Source organism: Pteropus alecto, unplaced genomic scaffold (assembly GCF_000325575.1).
Source record: "Pteropus alecto unplaced genomic scaffold, ASM32557v1 scaffold79, whole genome shotgun sequence".
Classification (NCBI taxonomy): Eukaryota; Metazoa; Chordata; class Mammalia; order Chiroptera; family Pteropodidae; genus Pteropus; species Pteropus alecto.
The window spans coordinates 4,465,424-4,484,446 of NW_006494612.1; the positions used below are offsets into that span (position 1 = coordinate 4,465,424).

At 32.7% G+C, this 19,023-nt stretch overlaps 1 protein-coding gene across 5 annotated transcripts in view; it reads left to right on the plus strand.

Annotated features, from left to right (window-relative positions):
* The window catches only part of AFG1L (AFG1 like ATPase), a 168,560-nt gene that overhangs the window by 89,512 nt on the left and 60,025 nt on the right, over positions 1-19,023 (plus strand). For all 5 annotated transcript variants that reach the window (XM_025042398.1, XM_025042401.1, XM_025042400.1 and 2 more), the window contains one exon: positions 398-456. In XM_025042398.1, the coding sequence (XP_024898166.1) occupies positions 398-456 (59 nt within the window). The remainder of the gene's footprint in view (positions 1-397; positions 457-19,023) is intronic.

Below are 19,023 nucleotides of genomic sequence, written 5' to 3' on the forward strand. Positions count from 1 at the left end.
TATTATCTGTTGAGGAAAGAAGAATATGATTCCTTTCTCCGTTAAATTCTATATATCCAAATATTAAGTAATTTTAAATATATCATTTTCTATATTGGGTCATTATTTAGGATCATTTGTGATATCTTCCAAATTCTTTTATTGCTATTTATTATAGTTTGAAGCTAATTTGATTGAATGCCTTTTGATTTTATTTCTGTGATTATTAGTGTTTTCTCTTATTAAGAATAAAGTACCAGACTAGAAATCAATTTTGATTATTTTTCTTCTCTTTTCTTCCTTTATCTTTTTTTTTTTTTTTTTTTTATCAGTAGAAAGCTTTATTTATCAGGCTAAAATATAAGCTAACATTACGATTTAGGGTAAGTAAAAAACTAATACCAAAAATTTCTTTCAGATCTCTATAAAAATGGATTGCAAAGAGCTAACTTTGTGCCATTCATATCTGTCCTGAAGGTAAGGAAAACCACTTATTTGTCTTCACTGACTAATATCATATTGATTGATAATCAAGGGCTTTTGTAAGATTGCCATGGTATGGCATTCAAGCAGAATTCATTTTGATATTTTGATAGTAATAGTCAAAGACACTAAAGGAGAAAATAATCTTTTTTATACAGTGTTCATTAATATGTTCACAGGAAGAATTACAAAATATAGTCTAAATTATTGTCTAACTGAAACATTTGATAATTTCCATTTTATAAATTTTAATTTGAGGTTTGCTCATAAATATTATAGTGGAATGTTTAAACTTACACATTGATTTCTGAAAAAATGTTTAATGTTCCCTGTTTCCTTCAGGGTAATGGCCATTATCATGTTTTCCCAGCTATTAAAGTTGCTATTCTAGAGTAGCATTATTACAAAAATATTCTAATATATTTAAATGTGATTGCCATCAAGTTATGAAATTATGTCAAGTTGAGGCACATAAATAGTTTAAATATTTGTGTGTATCATCACTGCATAGAGTTTAAAATAGTCTTCATTACAATATGATTAAGAATAAAATAGCCTCCCTTTTCACTGTTAATTTCAAGCAATTTTTATATGATTATTTAATAATTCCACATTTTACTAGTATTTATTGAGAACCTACTATGTGCAAAGTGCTATATTAGGCATAATGAATAATATAATTATGAAATAGACTATATATTTTGTTTGCAAGTCATTTATAATCTAGTTGGGCATATAATATGTACATAAATACCCATAACACAAATCAAAATGTAGTAAGTACTTAAAAGAAGCGTAATTATGTGCCAAAATATAATTCCCATAATTTTTAAGTACATATTTTTCCCAGTCCATAGTCACATATCTGTAGAAAGGATAAAGTTATATTAAAATCAAAACAAAACTAAACTAAAACTTCAAAAATTCTTACCAAGAAGGACTAAAACATTTTATCTTCAGATATTCTAAAGATATAGTCAGACAGTGTTTTTGAGATATGCCTTAGTTGCATTTGTTGATGTGAAACTTTGTTCCCTGTACTATACTTAGGAGAATTCAAACATCTGTCTCCTAGATCAGTTTTATGTTTCTTAGGATTTTCATTTCTCTGAGATATTTATAGATGTGGGAAAAGAACTTTTTTGAAAATTATGCTGTTAGTAATTTTTTTCCCCTTTATATTCCTGTTTTGCCTTTGGGGAGAAGGTAGATTTTCAGTGTTTTCTCCATACCAGGAATACAAAGTAATGTGGTATACATAGATACCCAAATATAAACAGGGAAACTAAGAAAAATAGGTACTAAAAATAGTATCTTCTTATAGCATAAAATACACAAAACATAAGGAGAGAAGGCTCATAGAGTGAAGTATGTTAAAAGGTTCTTAGGGAACTTAGTAGCTGCACTGTGTTTTAACCCCAAACTTTAATTTTTGGCCAGTAATTTGTCATACTTCAACATATAATAGCCTTATTAATAGGAAACTAAATTGACCAGATGAAATGTAATTTTTCTTTCCTTTTCCCTTAATTTTATTTTTGGAGATGAAGGAAAACCAAATAGATGAATAATTCAAATTTAGAATTGAACAAGAACTGGTTAATAATACACAATTCGAAATTGAACATGAACTGAAATTCCCAGGAAACTGAATACCAGGTTGGATGAGAAAAGATCTAGAATGTCTTATTTATTGAAAATACTTTTCACATCTAACAAAACATCAGCCTGATGAAGTGTACACTCGAGCTAGTTTTCTTGGAGCTTTTTTGGTAGGCACATGAAGGTTGTATCATATTAATTTAAATGACATTTTGCCTATTCACATATGCTGTATTACTCTTTCATTTTGGCCCATCTGAGAGAAGTGTATAGCAGAAGTCAATCTTAAAACAAATAGAGAATCTTTTTTTTTTTAAGTTTAATAAAAAGAGTTTATAAATAAAACAGAAATTTATTTTGGGAAAAATACAATACAAAAGCCATTTTCCTTTATGTTTTCTTCTATAAACCAAATGGTAACAAGTTTGTCATTCATTGTGATTTGTTGCTTGTAGTATAGAAAAATAACAAAAACTTATATAAGCTATTAGTAAACAATATTTTATAAGATAGGAATGATGAGGAAGATTAATATGCTGTTATAAGCCATAGGTCTATCAACAGATGAAAAAACAAAATGTGATATAGTTATACAATGAAATATTGTTCTACCATAAGAGAGGATGAAATTCCTCTAGGAAGCCTTCCTAGACTAAGTCCTTGAAAAAAGCAGAGCAAAACAAAACCAAAACCCAACCCTTACACTACCTTTTAAGCAGAGAGGCTCCTGTTTTGTTTTTTCTTGTACTTTCTTTGTATTTATTTTGCTGTTTTTTTTTCTAATTTTCTGAGATTAATTTTTTAAATCTTATTTAAACCTCCTTTCCTAAGGCTGTTTATTTTTCTCTAAATTGCTTCACCCATAAAGTTTTGATATTATTTTCACTATCAAGTTAGAATATTTTCTAATTTCCATTGTGATTTCTTCTTTAACCCATGGATTAGCTATAGTATGTTTCTTAATTTCCAAATTATGAGAATTTTGTAGTTCTGTTTTTGTTACCATTTTCTTAACAAATGCTTACTTGCACCATGGTCAGAGAATGTATCGTGTGACTTAAGTTCTTTCAAATTTGTTGAAACTTGCGTTATAGCCCAATATACAGAAAATTTTGGTAGATATTCTCCATATTCTTGAAAATAATAAGTACTCCCTATTTGTTTTGTGTGATATCTATGTATAACAGAATATGTTCATTAAGTAAGATTTGTTAATAACATGCTGTTGAAATCTTTATTTATATATATTTTTTCCCATCAGTTATTGACAGGTTTATGGAAAACATCTCCCACTCGAATTGTGAATTTGTCTATTTTTCTTATAGTTCTGTCATTGACCTTAAATATTTGATGGCTGTGTTATAAGTTGCATACAGATTTAAAATTCTTAAATATTGCTTGTGAATGGAACTTTTTTAAAAATTTATTTTTTTTTTATGATGACATCGGTTAACGAAATCCAATAAGTTTCAGTTGTACATTTTAATAGTAAGGCATATATATATTTACACTGTGTGTTCACCTCCCATGGTTAGATTTCTTTCTGTCACCACATATTTGACCCCCTTTACGCCATCTACCTCCCCTCTCCTCCCTTACCTCTTACCCTCTGGTAACCACTAGTCTGTAGTCCATGTCCATGAGTCTCTATTTGTTTGTCCTGTTCATTTGTTGCTTTTAAGTTTATACCCCACATATAAGTGATATCATGTGATTTTCAACTTTTTCTGTCTAGCTTATTTCGCTTAGCATGATTATCTTGAGGTCCATTCATGTTGTCGCAAATGGCAGTATTTCATCTCTTCTTATGGCTGAGTAATATTCCACTGTATATATGTCCCACAGCTTCTTTAGCCAATCATCTATTGTAGGACACTTCGGTTGCTTCCATGTCCTGGCCACTGTGAATAATGCTGCTATGAACATCGCTGTGCAAATATCTCTTCAGATATGGGTTTTCAAGTCTTTGGGGTAAATATCTAGTAGAGGGATTGCTGGATCATATAGTAGATCAATTCTTAGTTTTTTGAGGAACCTCCATAGTGGCTGTACCAATTTGCAGTCCCACCAGCAGTGGATGAGGGTTCCTTTTTCTCCGCATCCTCTCCAACACTTGTTATTACTCATCCTGTGGATTATAGCTATTTTAACAGATGGTATCTCATTGTGGTTTTGATTTGCATTTCCCTAATAGCTAGCGATGTTGAGCATCTTTTCAAAATTTGTTGGCCATTTGTATGTCCTCTAAGGAGAAGAAGTGTGTGTTCAGGTCCTCTGCCCATTTTTTCATTGCATCATTTGTTTTTTTGTTGTTATTGAGTCTTATGAGTTCTTTGTATATTTTGGAAATTAGGCCTTTATTGGAGGTGTTGCTTGCAAATATATTTTCCCATTCAGATATTGTCTCTACTTTGTCAGTGGTTTCTTTTGCTGAGCAGAAGCTTTTTAATTTGATGTAGTCCCATTCATTTATTTTAGCTTTTACTTCCCTTGCTTTTGAGGTCAAATTCGTAAAATCCTCTTTAAATCCAAGGTCCCTGAGTTTAGTTCCTATGTTTTCTTCTATGCATTTTCTAGTTTCAGGCCTTATATTCAGGTCCTTAATCCATTCTGAGTTAATTTTGGTGTGTGGTGATAGGCAACAGTCTAGTTTCATTCTTTTGCAGGTTCCTTTCCAGTTTAAATGATACTTTTTCTAATCAATTTGTTATTACTAAATAGTAATGCTTCTTTGTTTCAAATATAGTCGTAATTGCCTGGTGAAGCATTTTTATCATGTCTGCTTTCAAATCTTTATCAGATTCTTCTAACATCTCTTGTCATCTTGATGTTGGTATCTATTTATTGTCTTTTTACATTAAGTTTGAGGTCTTCCTGGTTTTTGGTATTAATGATTTTCAAATGAAACTTGGAAATTATCATAATTTGTCATGAGACTTTGTATATTATTTTTTTATCAATATTTTATTGTGGTAAAATATACATAACAAAATTTATCACTTCAACCATTTAAGTGTATAGTTCAGTGACATTAAGTACATTTACATTGTTGTACAACCGTCACCATAATCCATCTCCAGAACTTTTTAATCTTTCCAAACTGAAACTCTGTACTCATTTAATAATTAGTCCACATTCTCTCCCTCCCCCAAATCCTAGTAACCACCATTCTACTTTCTATCTCTATGAATTTGTCATTTCTAGGTACCTATAAAAATGGAATCATATAATATTTGTGCTTTTGCGTCTGGCTTATTTCATTATGTATGTCTTTAGGGTTCATCCATGCTGTAACAAATGTCAGAATTCCATTATATTTTAAGGTTGAATAATATTCCATTATATATTTATATAATTTTGTTTATCCATTCGTCTGTTGATGGACATTTTAATTGTTTCCATCTTTTGGCTGTTGTGAGTAACGCTGCAGTGGACATTTGTGTGCAAATGTCTGTTTTAGTCCCTACTTGCAGATTTTTTATGTATTTACTTAAGACATGGAATTGCAGGATCATATGGTAATTCTATGTTTAACTTTTTGAGGAACTGCCACTCTTGTTTTCTTTAGCAGCTCCACCATTTTACATCCCCACTAGTAATGTACAAGGCTTCCAGTTTCTCTACTTTCTCTCCAAGACTTTTTCTTTTCTTTTCTTTTCTTCCTTTCTTTTTTTTAATAGTCATCTTAATCGGTATGAAATAGTATCTCATTGTTTTAGATTTGCATTTCTCAAATGATTAGTGATGTTGAACATCTTTTCACGTGCTTATTGGCCATTTGTAGATCTTATTTGTAGATCTTAATTTAAACTTTCTGTTTTAACTGGTTATTTTTGACATCATCCTGGCAGGAGAAGGAGAGGCACTATTTCATTACTGCCAGATATAGGTAGAAGTCCTACTTGCCTATCTGGCCTCCACTGACACCTGAGTCAAGGGTGCTCCCTGCTACTACTGGTGGAAGGGTTCTCATCTCCACAGACATCGTGGGAGTGAGATGATGCTCATTACTGGCTGGCAGAGATGAAAGTTCCAGCTCCCTACTTGGCCTTCTTTGACATTACCCTGGTATAAGTGTTGAGGTGCCTCCTTACAGCCTTGTGAGAGTATAATTGTAGGCTTTTCTTAGCCTTCGCTGGAATGAGTGAAAGTAGTCACGCCTTAGGGGTTTTTTTTGTGTGTGTTTGAGTTTATGGTGTTTGCTGCAATGCAACAGTTATTGTCTAAAGTTTTTTCTCTGTTAGACTGCCATTTTCTTGGTCCTTTGGCTAAAGAAAGCAGGCTTTTGGGGCTCATTTTTCTGTGTTCATTGGCATTTCTGGGTTTCTGGCTTCTACAACTCCAAGTCTGGGATCTACGACTCAAAAAGAAAACCAAGGAACTCACCATTTTGTTGTTTCTCAGATTTTGGGGTCACTAACTGTTCTTCCTTCCTTCCTTCCACTTTTCATTGTCTTCTTATGTTGTTTTCTTTATAATTTTCAGGATTTTAAATAGTACATGGCAGGAGGAATAGGGAAAAGTGCATCTGCTCTATCTTCCCAGAGCAGAATTTAGTTTATTAAAAGTGGAACCTAAAGAACAAAATAAATGAACTAACAAATCAGAAAAATAAATAAAAGTGCTCATCTGCTAATTCCATCATCAATGTCTTTTTTGATTTTATTTCTATAGTCTGATGTTTTTCCTGGTTGTGAGTCCTATTTTTCTGTTTCTTTTTTGTTTAGTAATTTGTAACTGGATGCTGGACATTGTGATTATTAATTCAGTCCCTGATACTTCCTTTAAGGGTGTTGAATTTTATTTCAGCAAGTGGTTAAGTGTCTTACAGATAAACTTGATCCTTTTGAGGCTTGTTTTAAGCTTCGTTAGGGTGTCAAGAGTAGCCTTTATTTTAGGACTATTTTCCCCTTATTGTTTACTGAAGTCTCTCTACTGTGACTATTCAAAATGCTATGTCTGTCAGCTTTGCGTAAATTTTCTTTGCCTATGCATGTGCAATTTAATTTATAGCCAAAGATTATAGACTTCTCTATGCAGATATCTGGAACTCTCTCTGTATAGCTTCCTCCTGTGCTGAACTCTACCATGCAAATTCCAACTGCCTCAGCTTCCCAAAACTCTGATCACTTTCTCCTCATCTTATTGAGACTGCTGTGCTACAGTCTAAAAAGTGCCTCTAGACAGAAAGCCAGGGAAAATGTAATGCTTGCTTGCCTAATTTATTTCCCACATCTCAGGGATTACTATCCTTTGCTACTTATCTTTTGCTACATATGTCTGATATCAGATGTTTTATCTGTTTTGTGTTAGTGCTTTATAGCAGGAGGGAAAAATGAGTTCTAACTACTGTGCCTTGGTCAAAAGTGTAAGACTCTTTCTTAGTTTTTAATTGTAAAGAAGAAGAAGGCAGGAATTTTTTGTAATTCAGGAACTTGGGCCATATTTTTCCATAAGTACAAAAATGTAAATAGGGTAACTATTAAAAAAACAGTGATCTGCACATCTTCCCTATGTTTAGAGAGATCATTAACTAAATGAATGCACAGTTACATGAGGAGATATAATTTACTTACTTAAAATGATATTTTCAAACCACTTTTGATAGTGTAGTATAATGCCCATAGGTAATGTGAGAGTGGACCCATTAAAAAGTGAAAAGCATCTTAGAAAAATCATGTTAAAGAATCAACGCTGCTAAAAATAAAGTCAGCGATAAAGAGACCAGACTTAAGAAAAAATCACACAAAATGAATAGTCAGAGATAAAAAATAAAATAGAGATGAAAACTATTACAGAGAAGATGCTAGATATGGAAAGCAGAAAATAGAGATCAAACATTCACATAATTCATATTTATAAAAAAGCACGTAAAGATAAAATAGTACAATAATACATTTTCTGGTCCATAACTGAACTTCAAAGATAAAGAAAGAATCCTACAATTTCATAAAATAAAAATCAGTGGGAAAAAAATCAAGCTGGACTGAGGATAGGAAAGGATAGGATAGAATAGGAAAGGATAGGATAGGATAGGATAGGATAGGATAGGATAGGATAGGATAGGATAGGATAAGATAGAATGGAATAGTTTTACTATCTTAAAAAAAAGGATGTGGCCATTTATCAGCTAAACTGTCATGGAACTCTAAGCCTGCAGATTATTTTGTGGATATATGATAATTTAAAGATTATAGTCCTCATGAAGCTTCCTGAATGAACTACTTTAATGCTTTATACCACCAGTCAAAACTAATAACTTATAAACAAGATATTATGGTAAGAAAACATTGGTGATGATCATTAATTCAGATTAAATATTGTTTTATTCTGGTCTGTAAGTCAGACAATAATGTTTTTTCATATGTATGAACTTCTATAATTGAGTTAACTACAGAATGCTAAGGAATATAGCGATGGAAATCAAGTGTCAGCAAAGATTTCATTAGTAGATATTGGAGAAAGTGGCATTTTAAGAGCTTGCTGGATAAATGATTAACAGAAGGAAGGAAGCTTGGTGAACCAAAATACAAGAGGGTGGTTTAGTATCAATTTCAAATAATTCAGTAACTTGAGACATAGTCACTTTGTTAGGACTAACTTTCTTAGAAATAGCTTAAATTTTTACATTTAAAAAGAATAACATGTCTTAAATGTATTTACTGAATAATATATCTTGAACAAAATCTCATTACATGGTAAGCATTATTTAAAACTATTGTGATTGAAAGGAAAAGAGGACCAGTTGGTATTTTGATCAGAAGGATGGGTTTTTAGGTTAAATACAATGGGCTGTTATTGGCATTCTTGATAAATGAATTGCCTGGCAAGCATTACTATTCTCACCCGATCAAGTTCTAGCAATCTATGATGTTTTGAACAGGTATTTTCTATTTGGGTAAAAATCTATTCACTCTGTTACTTACACTTACATAAGTGTTTGATTCATTCCATAATGAGCCCTGAAAGAGAAAAATGCTATTTATAACTTTCAGAGTTAAAAAAATTCTTCATGTGAATTTCATTAACTTTTTTTTAATGATTTTCTTAGTTTAACAGTATGGACACATCTAAAATAATCGCCCCACGGGAAATGTTCCTGTGCAATATTGTACGTAGTGTTTTTGCCACAGAGTGATAGATTTAATTATCAGTCATGTAGCTCTTTAACTCTCATTCACAATAACATTTTAGCAAGCTATCTTTTTAAATTTTTTTATTTCTGTTTAAAATTAAATTAGTAAGATAATTAATAGATTACTAAAATGATAACTGTAAGCTGGTCAAAAATAACCAACAAAGCATTCTACAGTATAATTTTCTCTTTGATGAATGTCAGATGATGAAGTTAGAGAAAAATAAGGTACTTGCATAAACTGTTATAAATATGAATTTTCTTGTTCTTGATAAAGAGTTGTCCATTTGGTTTAACATCTGTTGGGTTTAAATATGCAACATATAAAAGTATTTTATAATCTCAGGTAGTAACAGTTTTGTTATTATTACTGTTTTTATAATATTTGTTTAATGTTCAAGTAATGACTTCATTTCTTCTACTTGGTTGTTCATGTTTTTCAATTATTGTGCATCCTTCATCTAAAACTTTAAAAAAATTAAGCTCTGTATTAGCCTTTGTGTTTTTGTTTCCTGGGGAATTTTTTCAAAGGAATCTGTTACATATAGTGAACTCTTTGAGAATATTCCCATGGTGTGATCTCTGGTTACAAACTTTAGAAAATTTGTTTATAACCCTTAGATAAAATGCTTCAATGTTCAGTCTTTGTCCAGCCACCTGCATTAGGATTTATAGACTTGCTAAATGTGAATTTGCCATTTTTTCCTGAAACAATTTTCATTTCATTGGTGAAATTGATTTGTCAGTTTGTTCGTTATAACTTTCAATACAAGAGCTTTCACAGGGCTAAATAATCAGAATCAGCCTTTGAGGTCAGTGTCAACCCCACTGACCTCCACTGTGTTGTCACCTGAGTCAGCCTAGCAGGGATTAACCCTTTGTTAGAGTGATAATGTCTTTACTTATTAGGAGTTGGCTTTTCAATAAAGATTGAAAGAAGCAAAAGACAGAACAAAAGTAGTAGACTAAACTCCTGAATTGAAAAGAGTTGTGGCTTTACCTCACAAACCACTAAAGTGTTCATTTGAATTGTACTATTTAATATTTTAAGATATAAAAATGAATATTTGACTTGCAAAAAGGTCATAATTACCAAGTTTTAGGCTCAATAAATTAAGGAAATCTACTCGATATTTTCATAAACTAACTTATTTTGTATATGTTTGAGAAAATATATTTAAGAATATCGTCTATAGTATAGGCATTAAACTTTATTTGTGATGATGTTTTGTGCTGATTCCTTAAAATGACTGAATATCTAGAATAAAAATTGCTGTGATGTGGATTTAAAATGTAATTCTTGTCTTTCTTCATACCAGAATATACACCTTGTATTAGTCAGGGCTTTCCTGTGGAAAAGTAATTTTGGGTGTATGCCTTTTAACATAATATTTTCTGTAGTTGTCTTATATAAAATGAAAATAAAGATTTCCCATGAAATATGTAAATTATATATCTATATTTGTATAATTATATATAAAATATATAATATTTGTTTCAAACTGGAATATAGCAAGCTAGTGCTTATATGTAAAATATGTACCGTTTAGGTCTTGAATTCTTTTACAATAATAAATAGTTATTTTTGGTTAAATTATAAGAAATCAATTCTATGATGACAAAAATGGTTTAAAGGAAGTGTGTCTTAAATATGAATTAGTTGTTTCTTTGACTCATGAGATAAATTAGTTTAATTACACATGGTAATTTTCTTGGCTAGTGATGTAATGTGAAATAAAATTCTCCCTTTCCCCTCCCTGAAAACTCAAGCCAATTAATAGAACTTTTAAGCTCTTTGTCATAGGCCACCATGAAGGTCTGCAGAGAAGAACTTTAATCCAATAAACGTTTCATTTAGATCATGAAAAGAAAGCATGAGGAGAAGCTCCTGTATGAGAGGGTGTTACTATGATTCCAACCATGAAGAGATGTGAGGAATTTGCCAAATTAACCAAGAGGTCCTCATATTTAAAGCATAAATGTGTCAAAACTAACAGAATAATTATTTAATTTGCTTGAACCCTATATTGAGAAAACTCTAAAAAGCCACGACTGTTTTCTTCAAAGCCTTCACTGTTGGGCTGGATGGACAGGGCAAAGGGAGGTTGTGAGAAATCCAGATAGCAAATAACACTGGCCGAAGCTGGTCAGAAAAGGGAATAGATAATTAGACGTAATTAGCGTGTATGAATTGTTGTCTCTCTGCCCTTAGCTTGAATAAATTTTGAAGAAAAAACCCTAGTGGTGAAAATCCTTTGATGTAGGAAGAGTCATTGTGGCTTGGCAGCATAAAGGCAGTGTTTTATACTTCTTACATAATGGTTGTGATACAGAAAGAGTGAATGGACTCTGCACCCTCCTGTCTGCTTTATAGCAAGGACTTTTGGATTCTCTTGAAACAAAATGCATCACAAGTTTTTAGTTGTTAGTAATGAGGTAGCAGACCTCATCAGTGCTCAGAGGAAGCCATCTTTAGCTTTTGTTTAAATCTTAATCACAGTTTTTTTTCTTTCTGGGAAATCTGTTTTCTTAAATCAACACTTCTCTTTCTTTTTTTGCTTGAAACTCCAATAAGGGAAGAGAATAATGGTAAGGAATAATAAGAAAGCTAAAGAGAAGAGTTAAACAAAAATTATCCCATAAAAGACTTATACATTTTTGTGTTTTTAATCTCATAGGAAAAAGATTCTTGCTATATTCCTTTTTGCCTCGTTGTTAACATTCTAGTAAGGTTATTTTATAATAAAACGTGTAAGAAAACATATAGAAAATGATTTTAGATTGGTTTTTGAAAGAACTTATTTTTCACATTAAAATTACGCAAAGTAAAATGTGTTCCTATTTCACTGTAGTTAAGTTTTTAAATGGAAATCAATTTGGTTAAAAATATTACTCAGTAGACTTACCATAAACTTTACTTACTTGAGAGACATAGTGGGAATGCAGGTTTGGGAACCTACTTCTGTGTGGATAATCTGTATCTACTATTGGGAAGACAAGAAATTATTCTTGAGAAAGCATTGCATTTATTTTGAAATATTCTAAGACTTGAAACAGTAAATCACCTAAAATGCAGTATGTTTATTCTGGTAGTAGAATTATGTTCACTTTGACTATCTAAAATATTTTTAAGAAGAGAAATTAACTATTTCAAAATTCTAAAGTAAATCATGTATTTTGGTAGGGGGGCTAAAACAGTTCACACATTATCTTCCATATCAAAATAATATCTGTAAGTAAGTTTTATATTTCTGATAAATTTTCGCCCTCTCCTCTAGCTATTTTGGAATTATATTTTTTAAAAAATTTACCCCTCAGATACTTAAGTACTCAGATTTCCTTCTAATTAATACTTAACACATTTTAATTATAAGACTTTATGCTGTAGTTATCAGTGGTCCATTCCTTAATGTGTAATTTATGAATCTATTTTTGTAAGTGTTGCTTTGCTTTAGTGTATTTTTATTCTGACGTTTTGATTCTGGATAGACTTCTTTCAAGCCACAATGCTCTGAGATGCTTTTGGCTACTTAACCCATTTTGCATATTGTGCCATTTGTAGAATAAAGTAGCCTTTTATACTTGAAGTTGATTTGAACTCTGAAAGGCAACACCTGAACATCTCACAAAACTGGATAATTATGGCTGATTGTGTTTTTCAGGTATAGGTCACAGGAAATTCATTTGGGGTAAAGTATGTACAAAGCTAAGAAATATGCAGATTTTCTGTTGTAGGATTGTGTAAAAATTATTTACAGTTAATACTTGCATAAAGGTTAGAAAGGTTGATGAAGTGATATTTAGTTTTGCTTTACTATTCACTGCATGTCAGAATGTAATTATGACTGATTCATGAAACTGTCTTAGAAACGAACCATCTTTATTAAAATGCTGATCAAGATAAGAGCTGACAGTAATAAAGAATAGAACATTTTAGTCTTGTTGCTTTTGAATGATTGCTAATTACCCCAGAGGTCATGTATAGTGCTTGGTAGGATTCATTGACATTATTTCTTTTAAGTCTGCTGTTTCAACAACATCTGAGCATGAAGACACAAACTCTGTGCACATTGAACAATAGTTTGGCTAAGTTTTTGAGGCTTCAAGACTTCCAAGAAATCTTTTTTTGCCATGGTGAATTTAGCTTCTCTCTCTCTCAAAATTATAGTGTATTAGGGGTGCTTAGTACAAAATACTTTGTATATTATTTACTATTGATCGTGTCTACACTTGCCATTTTTAAGTTGGTGTTAAATAGTATGCACAAGTTGTTGAGATAGTGTCCTCTCTGAATTACACACAAACATAAAATTAATAAGAACAAATGTGGACTGGCACTTAAATTAGAATCTTAGAAAGGACTTTTTAATATATAATCATAATGTACTTTTAATATCAGTAGTCAGTATTCAACTTGTTTTTGTTTTTATTAAACTTTATTATTTGTCTTTAAAGACATGTGGAAGTACTTATCGTGTATTATAGTGTATTCCTAAGCCAATAAAAAATAATGATTGCTAAGATTCATATAAAGATATAATTGATTAATTGAATAAGCTAATATAATGTCTAAAGTAACATCAATCTCTGAAATTCTTAAAAACTGAAAGTAGAAGAAACCACACAGTCATATTGTACTTATTTATGTGGTTTTCCCATGATACAGCAGAAAAAATAATGGATTAAGAAGGCAATTGTGGCTCTGCCACTGGCTTTGGTCTTCTCTTGAATCCACTTCAGTTTACATTTTTTTTCATCTGTTAATGATGAATTCAATTACAAGATGGCTAAGGCTCTTATTATACTGCAAATATTCAAAAATATTATTTCAGAAATTTACTCATAAATATTTCTTTTGAACTATGATAGATTTCTCCCCCAAACATTGTTCTAAATGTGGTGTTAAGCCCTGGGCTAGGTAGTGTACAAAAGCCTAGATGCTCCAAGTTGCTCCACTATTATACCTTTCTAAGATAAATAACAAAAAAAAAATATTCAAATTTAGACATGCATTTATTAAGTGCTTAGTCACTAGGATTACAGTGATGAATATTGTCCTGAGATGAATCCTGCCATCAAGGAAGTGAGGGTGTTCTAGTAGAGGAAATAGACACACCAACAAATAATAATAATATAGTATAGAAAAATATACTACAATATAGAATGAGCAAAGAGTGATTAACTGTGTTGGGAGATTACAGTACTAACAATTATTTAAAATTTGTGGTTTTAATTTAATATATTGTTTTTTATAAGTTTTCTATTTTTTGTAATGCTGGCGATTGTGAAGGATGAGTGAATGAAATGAAAATTTATATGAATTCTGAATGGACTTCTGTGTGTGTCTACAAATCTCAGAGGTTGATGTAATTTATGTCTTTTCTTTTCTTCATTTGGATGTAGCACTGCCATCACTTTCGGTTTAATAAATAATCATGCTTATGATTTTGTTTTGCTCTAACTAGAATGAAGTGAGGATTTTCCTGGGAAAATTGGACAAGGCTTAGGGAGAATGGAAGGGCAGAGGAAGAAAACTAAAAATGGTTTTAGTGGGAGAAGTTACCTGAATAACTAAATAAATTTTGAATAGTGAGAGCTGAGAAATATAGAGCAAGGAATATGTAGAAACACTTTTTGAGGGGGAAAAATGTAATAGGAAAGGGACTGTACTCTAACTTATAAACAGAGATTGAGAGAGCCTTTTTAACAATGAGGAATATCCTCATTATATGTGGAAGGCAGAGTGCAAACATGGGATTGTACATCTTAGACATTTCATAATTTAGTGGAGTGACTAAATCAGGGTGGTTATTCAAACTCTGACAAGTGGTACTCTATTGACAGGTCAATCAGAATAGACACTGGGCTATGAACAGTCAGTCACACCATACTGGTATGTGCTAGTGAGTACCAGGCTTGCCTGTAAATAAAAGTGTGTGTGTATGTGTGTGTACTCACAGGGTGTCAGAGTTTGAAGGAACCTTAGAAACATTCATGCCACCACCTTGTTGTACAGTGGAAGCAACTGAGGCTCTTCCCTAAGATCATCTTGCCTAAGATTGCCCACCTAGGGGCAGAGCCTGATCTAGAGCCCAGATTTCCTGCTTTTTGTTGGGAATTCATGCCACCAAACTATGTTGCACAGTGTGTGTGTGTGTGCGTGTGTGTGTGTGTGTGTGTGTGTGCGTGCGCGCGCACGTGTGTGCGCATTTTAACATTGTATATTCTTTTTTTTCACATGTTATACTCTTAAAGATCTTTGGGTAGAATTAATAATATTCTCAATTGCTTTTATCAATAAGCAATTCTTTATCTTTCTTTTATAAAAGTATAATCTACCTTATTAATGTACCTTTAGTCATACACAATGATAAGTTAAATATATAGAGATATCTAAATCTTGTTTTAGCCAATAGCTTAAAATTTGCTCTTCAGATCTTTTATCAGAGATAAGAATAAGTTGCAAGATTGGCTGAATTCATCTTTATCTTCCTCTTTTCATCTTTAGATAAAAGTGTTAATGAACAGTGAAATGACAAAAACTCAAGCAAATACATTGAAGAAAGAGCAGAACCAGAGTTTAGAATATTTATAAATGCTATCCTGGATACTAAAAGTCTTAATAACCAAGTCTCCAAAACTAGACAGGTTATTTTTTAAGCTAAATATTTTATTGAGATTTAGTTTTTCTTTATTATTCTAGAAGTTGTGATTATAATGTAAGTGAATTGCATGCAGTATGGACTTTGTATATTTATAGTATGGATATATTTTTTTAGATAGAAAAGTTAAGTTATTGTTTACCTCAGATTATTTGTATAGAAGAAGGAAAAATCTTGTGGGTAAATTTACTGGATTTTGAAAAAATAGATTTTGTAAAGCTGCATATTTGGTGTGAAGTTCCTGTTTGTCTGGAGATGTATTGCACAGTTCCTTTTGTGGAGAAAATGAAAGCTTATAGGAACTGCAGTTATGCATTTGGTAGCATGGTTATAAAAAAATTCTTAAAAGGTACTTGCATCAACATCTTTCTGTGATATATTATTCTTACATTTTTTTACATTCTTTTTCTTTCTTTTTTTTTTTTTTTTTTTTTACCTCAGGAATGAGGACTCTGGTTTTCTTGCATAAAGTAAACAGTGGGAGAAGAATAGAATATTAATTAAAATTCTGTTTGTTATGACAGAGCTGGAAATGTATAATGGCTGTGATTTCAATAAGATAGCTATCAGCTTTTTTCAAGCACCACTATTTGGGGATAATACATGAAGTTTTCTAAGACCTTTCCTTTTATAAAATTTCATGAATGATAAACGAATGCATGTTAAGTTAAAGAAATCCAATCATCACATAAATGTGTATACAATAAATATCAAAACTCCACTTTCACTACTCTTCCTTTCCCCATTTTCTCCTACCCTCCATCCCAATCTCATTTTTAATTCTCTCCTCAGGAGTAGCCACTGTTAAAAATTTGATGTGGAGAAGTAACATCAGCATCATGGCTGAATAAGACATCTCTTGTTTATGTGCCCCTCGCCCCTGCCCAACGATTTGGCATCCATTCATAGACAGAAGTGCCTTTGTGGGAGCTGTTGGATCCAGCACTATACACCAAGGGATCCAGGAGGAGGCTTGCCCACTTGTGTGTAAGGTAATATGCATACAGACCTTGGTCCTGGCTGTGGACCCTGCAGTGGCCTGTGAACCAGCTCCAGCTCCTCTCAGCCTTGGTCTCTGAGTCCCTGGAAACATACTGTCTTGCACAAGCACCCAAGGATGAGAGAGCCTTTGTAGATGTACAGGTTTCTAGTGGAAAACTTTCAGCATACCATTGGAGGAAAAAAAAAAACAAGTTTGGACACATTGGAGAGGGTAAGAGGAGCAGTTGGACTTTACCTGAATCAGTCATCACCTAAGGCAGCACAGCCTAGGGCCAAAAGAGATCTTCTTGCCCTGTGATTTCTCTCACTGGGGAAAGTATGAGGATGTGAATGATCATTTGGCTTCTGCAGCTGTGCAGGATGCTGCCAAAGAGGCTCATTTCTTTTTTGCCTGATCTGGAGTACTGAATCATGAGTTGCATGGCTGGAGGGCTGGAAGAGGCTGGGGGAGCAGCAGATAGGACTCTCAGAGGACATTAAAGGGAAGCAGATCCTACAAACTGCTTCATAGACATCATCCAGAAGCCCCGCCATGAGCCACAGATTCCCTCAGCTGGCCAGATGGCATCCTCAGCACTGTGTGTACCACACACACACACACACACACACACACACACACACACACACACACACTCACACTCTACAGCTGGTACCCTAGATGTCCTCTGATGGCGGTGGTGAGAGTGAGCTTTGGCATACGACTAGTGAGCATGTTCTGGGCCAGGGGGAGTACACAAACTTGAGCTTTAGTGCCACCTTTGGAAAAACAAAAGGGAGGCTGTCAGCACTTGGCCTAGTGCATTGTGGGATCAAGAGAAGGCATACAAGCTTAACAATTCTGCCACAAAAGAGCAAGAATCATGGAGCAGGTTTATCCATAGAAGATGTGAGAAGCCCTAGGATACCTAACATGGCTGATGGTATTTCTCTCTGAAAGCAATTAGTAAAGACTGGAGTAGTTTACTGCTACTTCAAAGGTGAAGACAGCAGTGCAAAACTTCAAGGAATGTGAAAAATCAAGGCAACATGACACCACCAAAGGATTACGATAATCTTCTAATAACTGACCCCAAAGACATGGATTTCTGCAATTTGCCTCATAAAGAATTCAAAATAGCCGTTTTAAGGAAATTCAATGGCACAAGAAAACACAAGGACAATTTAACAAAATCAGGAAGACAATAAAAAAAAATGAGAAGCTTAACAAAAAGTGACCAAAAGAGAAATAGGAATTCTGAAGCTGAAAAATACAGTGAATGAAATGGAAAAAAATGCACTGGAGCATCACCATCAACCTTGATCAAGAAGAATCAGTGACATTGAAGACAGGAACTTTAAAAGCATCCGGTCAGAGGAGAACAAAGAAAAAAGAATGAGAAAGAGTGAAGAAAGCCTACGTAATCAGTGGAATACCACCAAAACAAAAACCAACTTGTCAATTATTGGGGTTCCTGAAGGAGAAGAGAGTGAAAAGGGGAAGAAAGTTTATTTAAAGAAATAATGGCAAAGAACTTTGCAAATCTGGGGAGAGATTTAGGTATCTAAGTCTATGAAGCTATAGGTTATTAAACAAACTTAACTTAAAGAATCCTCTCCAAGGCACATTATAATAAAACCATAAAAATCAAAGACAGAGAATCTTAAAAGCAGCAAGAGAAAAGAAACTTATAACTTGTAAAGGACCCTTATAAGGCAATCAGCAAATTTCTAAGCAGAAATGTTACAAGCCAAGAGAGAGTAAGATGATAAATTCAAACTGCTGAAATTAAAAAAAAAAAAAAATCCAACCAGGAATACTCTATCCAGCAAAGTTATCCTTCAGAAATAAAATGTAGATAGAACCTTTCCCAGACAAACAAAAGTGATGACAGGGAGTTCATCATCACTAGACTTGCCTTATAAGAAATGCTGAAAGGAGATCTTTAAGCTGAAATGAAAGGACAGTAATTAGTAACATGAAAACATAAAAATATACAACAAACCAGTAAAGATAACTATGAACAGATGCTCCTTGATTTATGATGGGGTTGCATATCGATAACTTGTTGTAAATTGAAAATATTAAGTTGAAAATACATTTAATACACCTAGCCTACCAAACATAGCTTAGCCTGGCCTACCTTAAATATGCTCAGAACACTTATATTATCCTACGGTTCA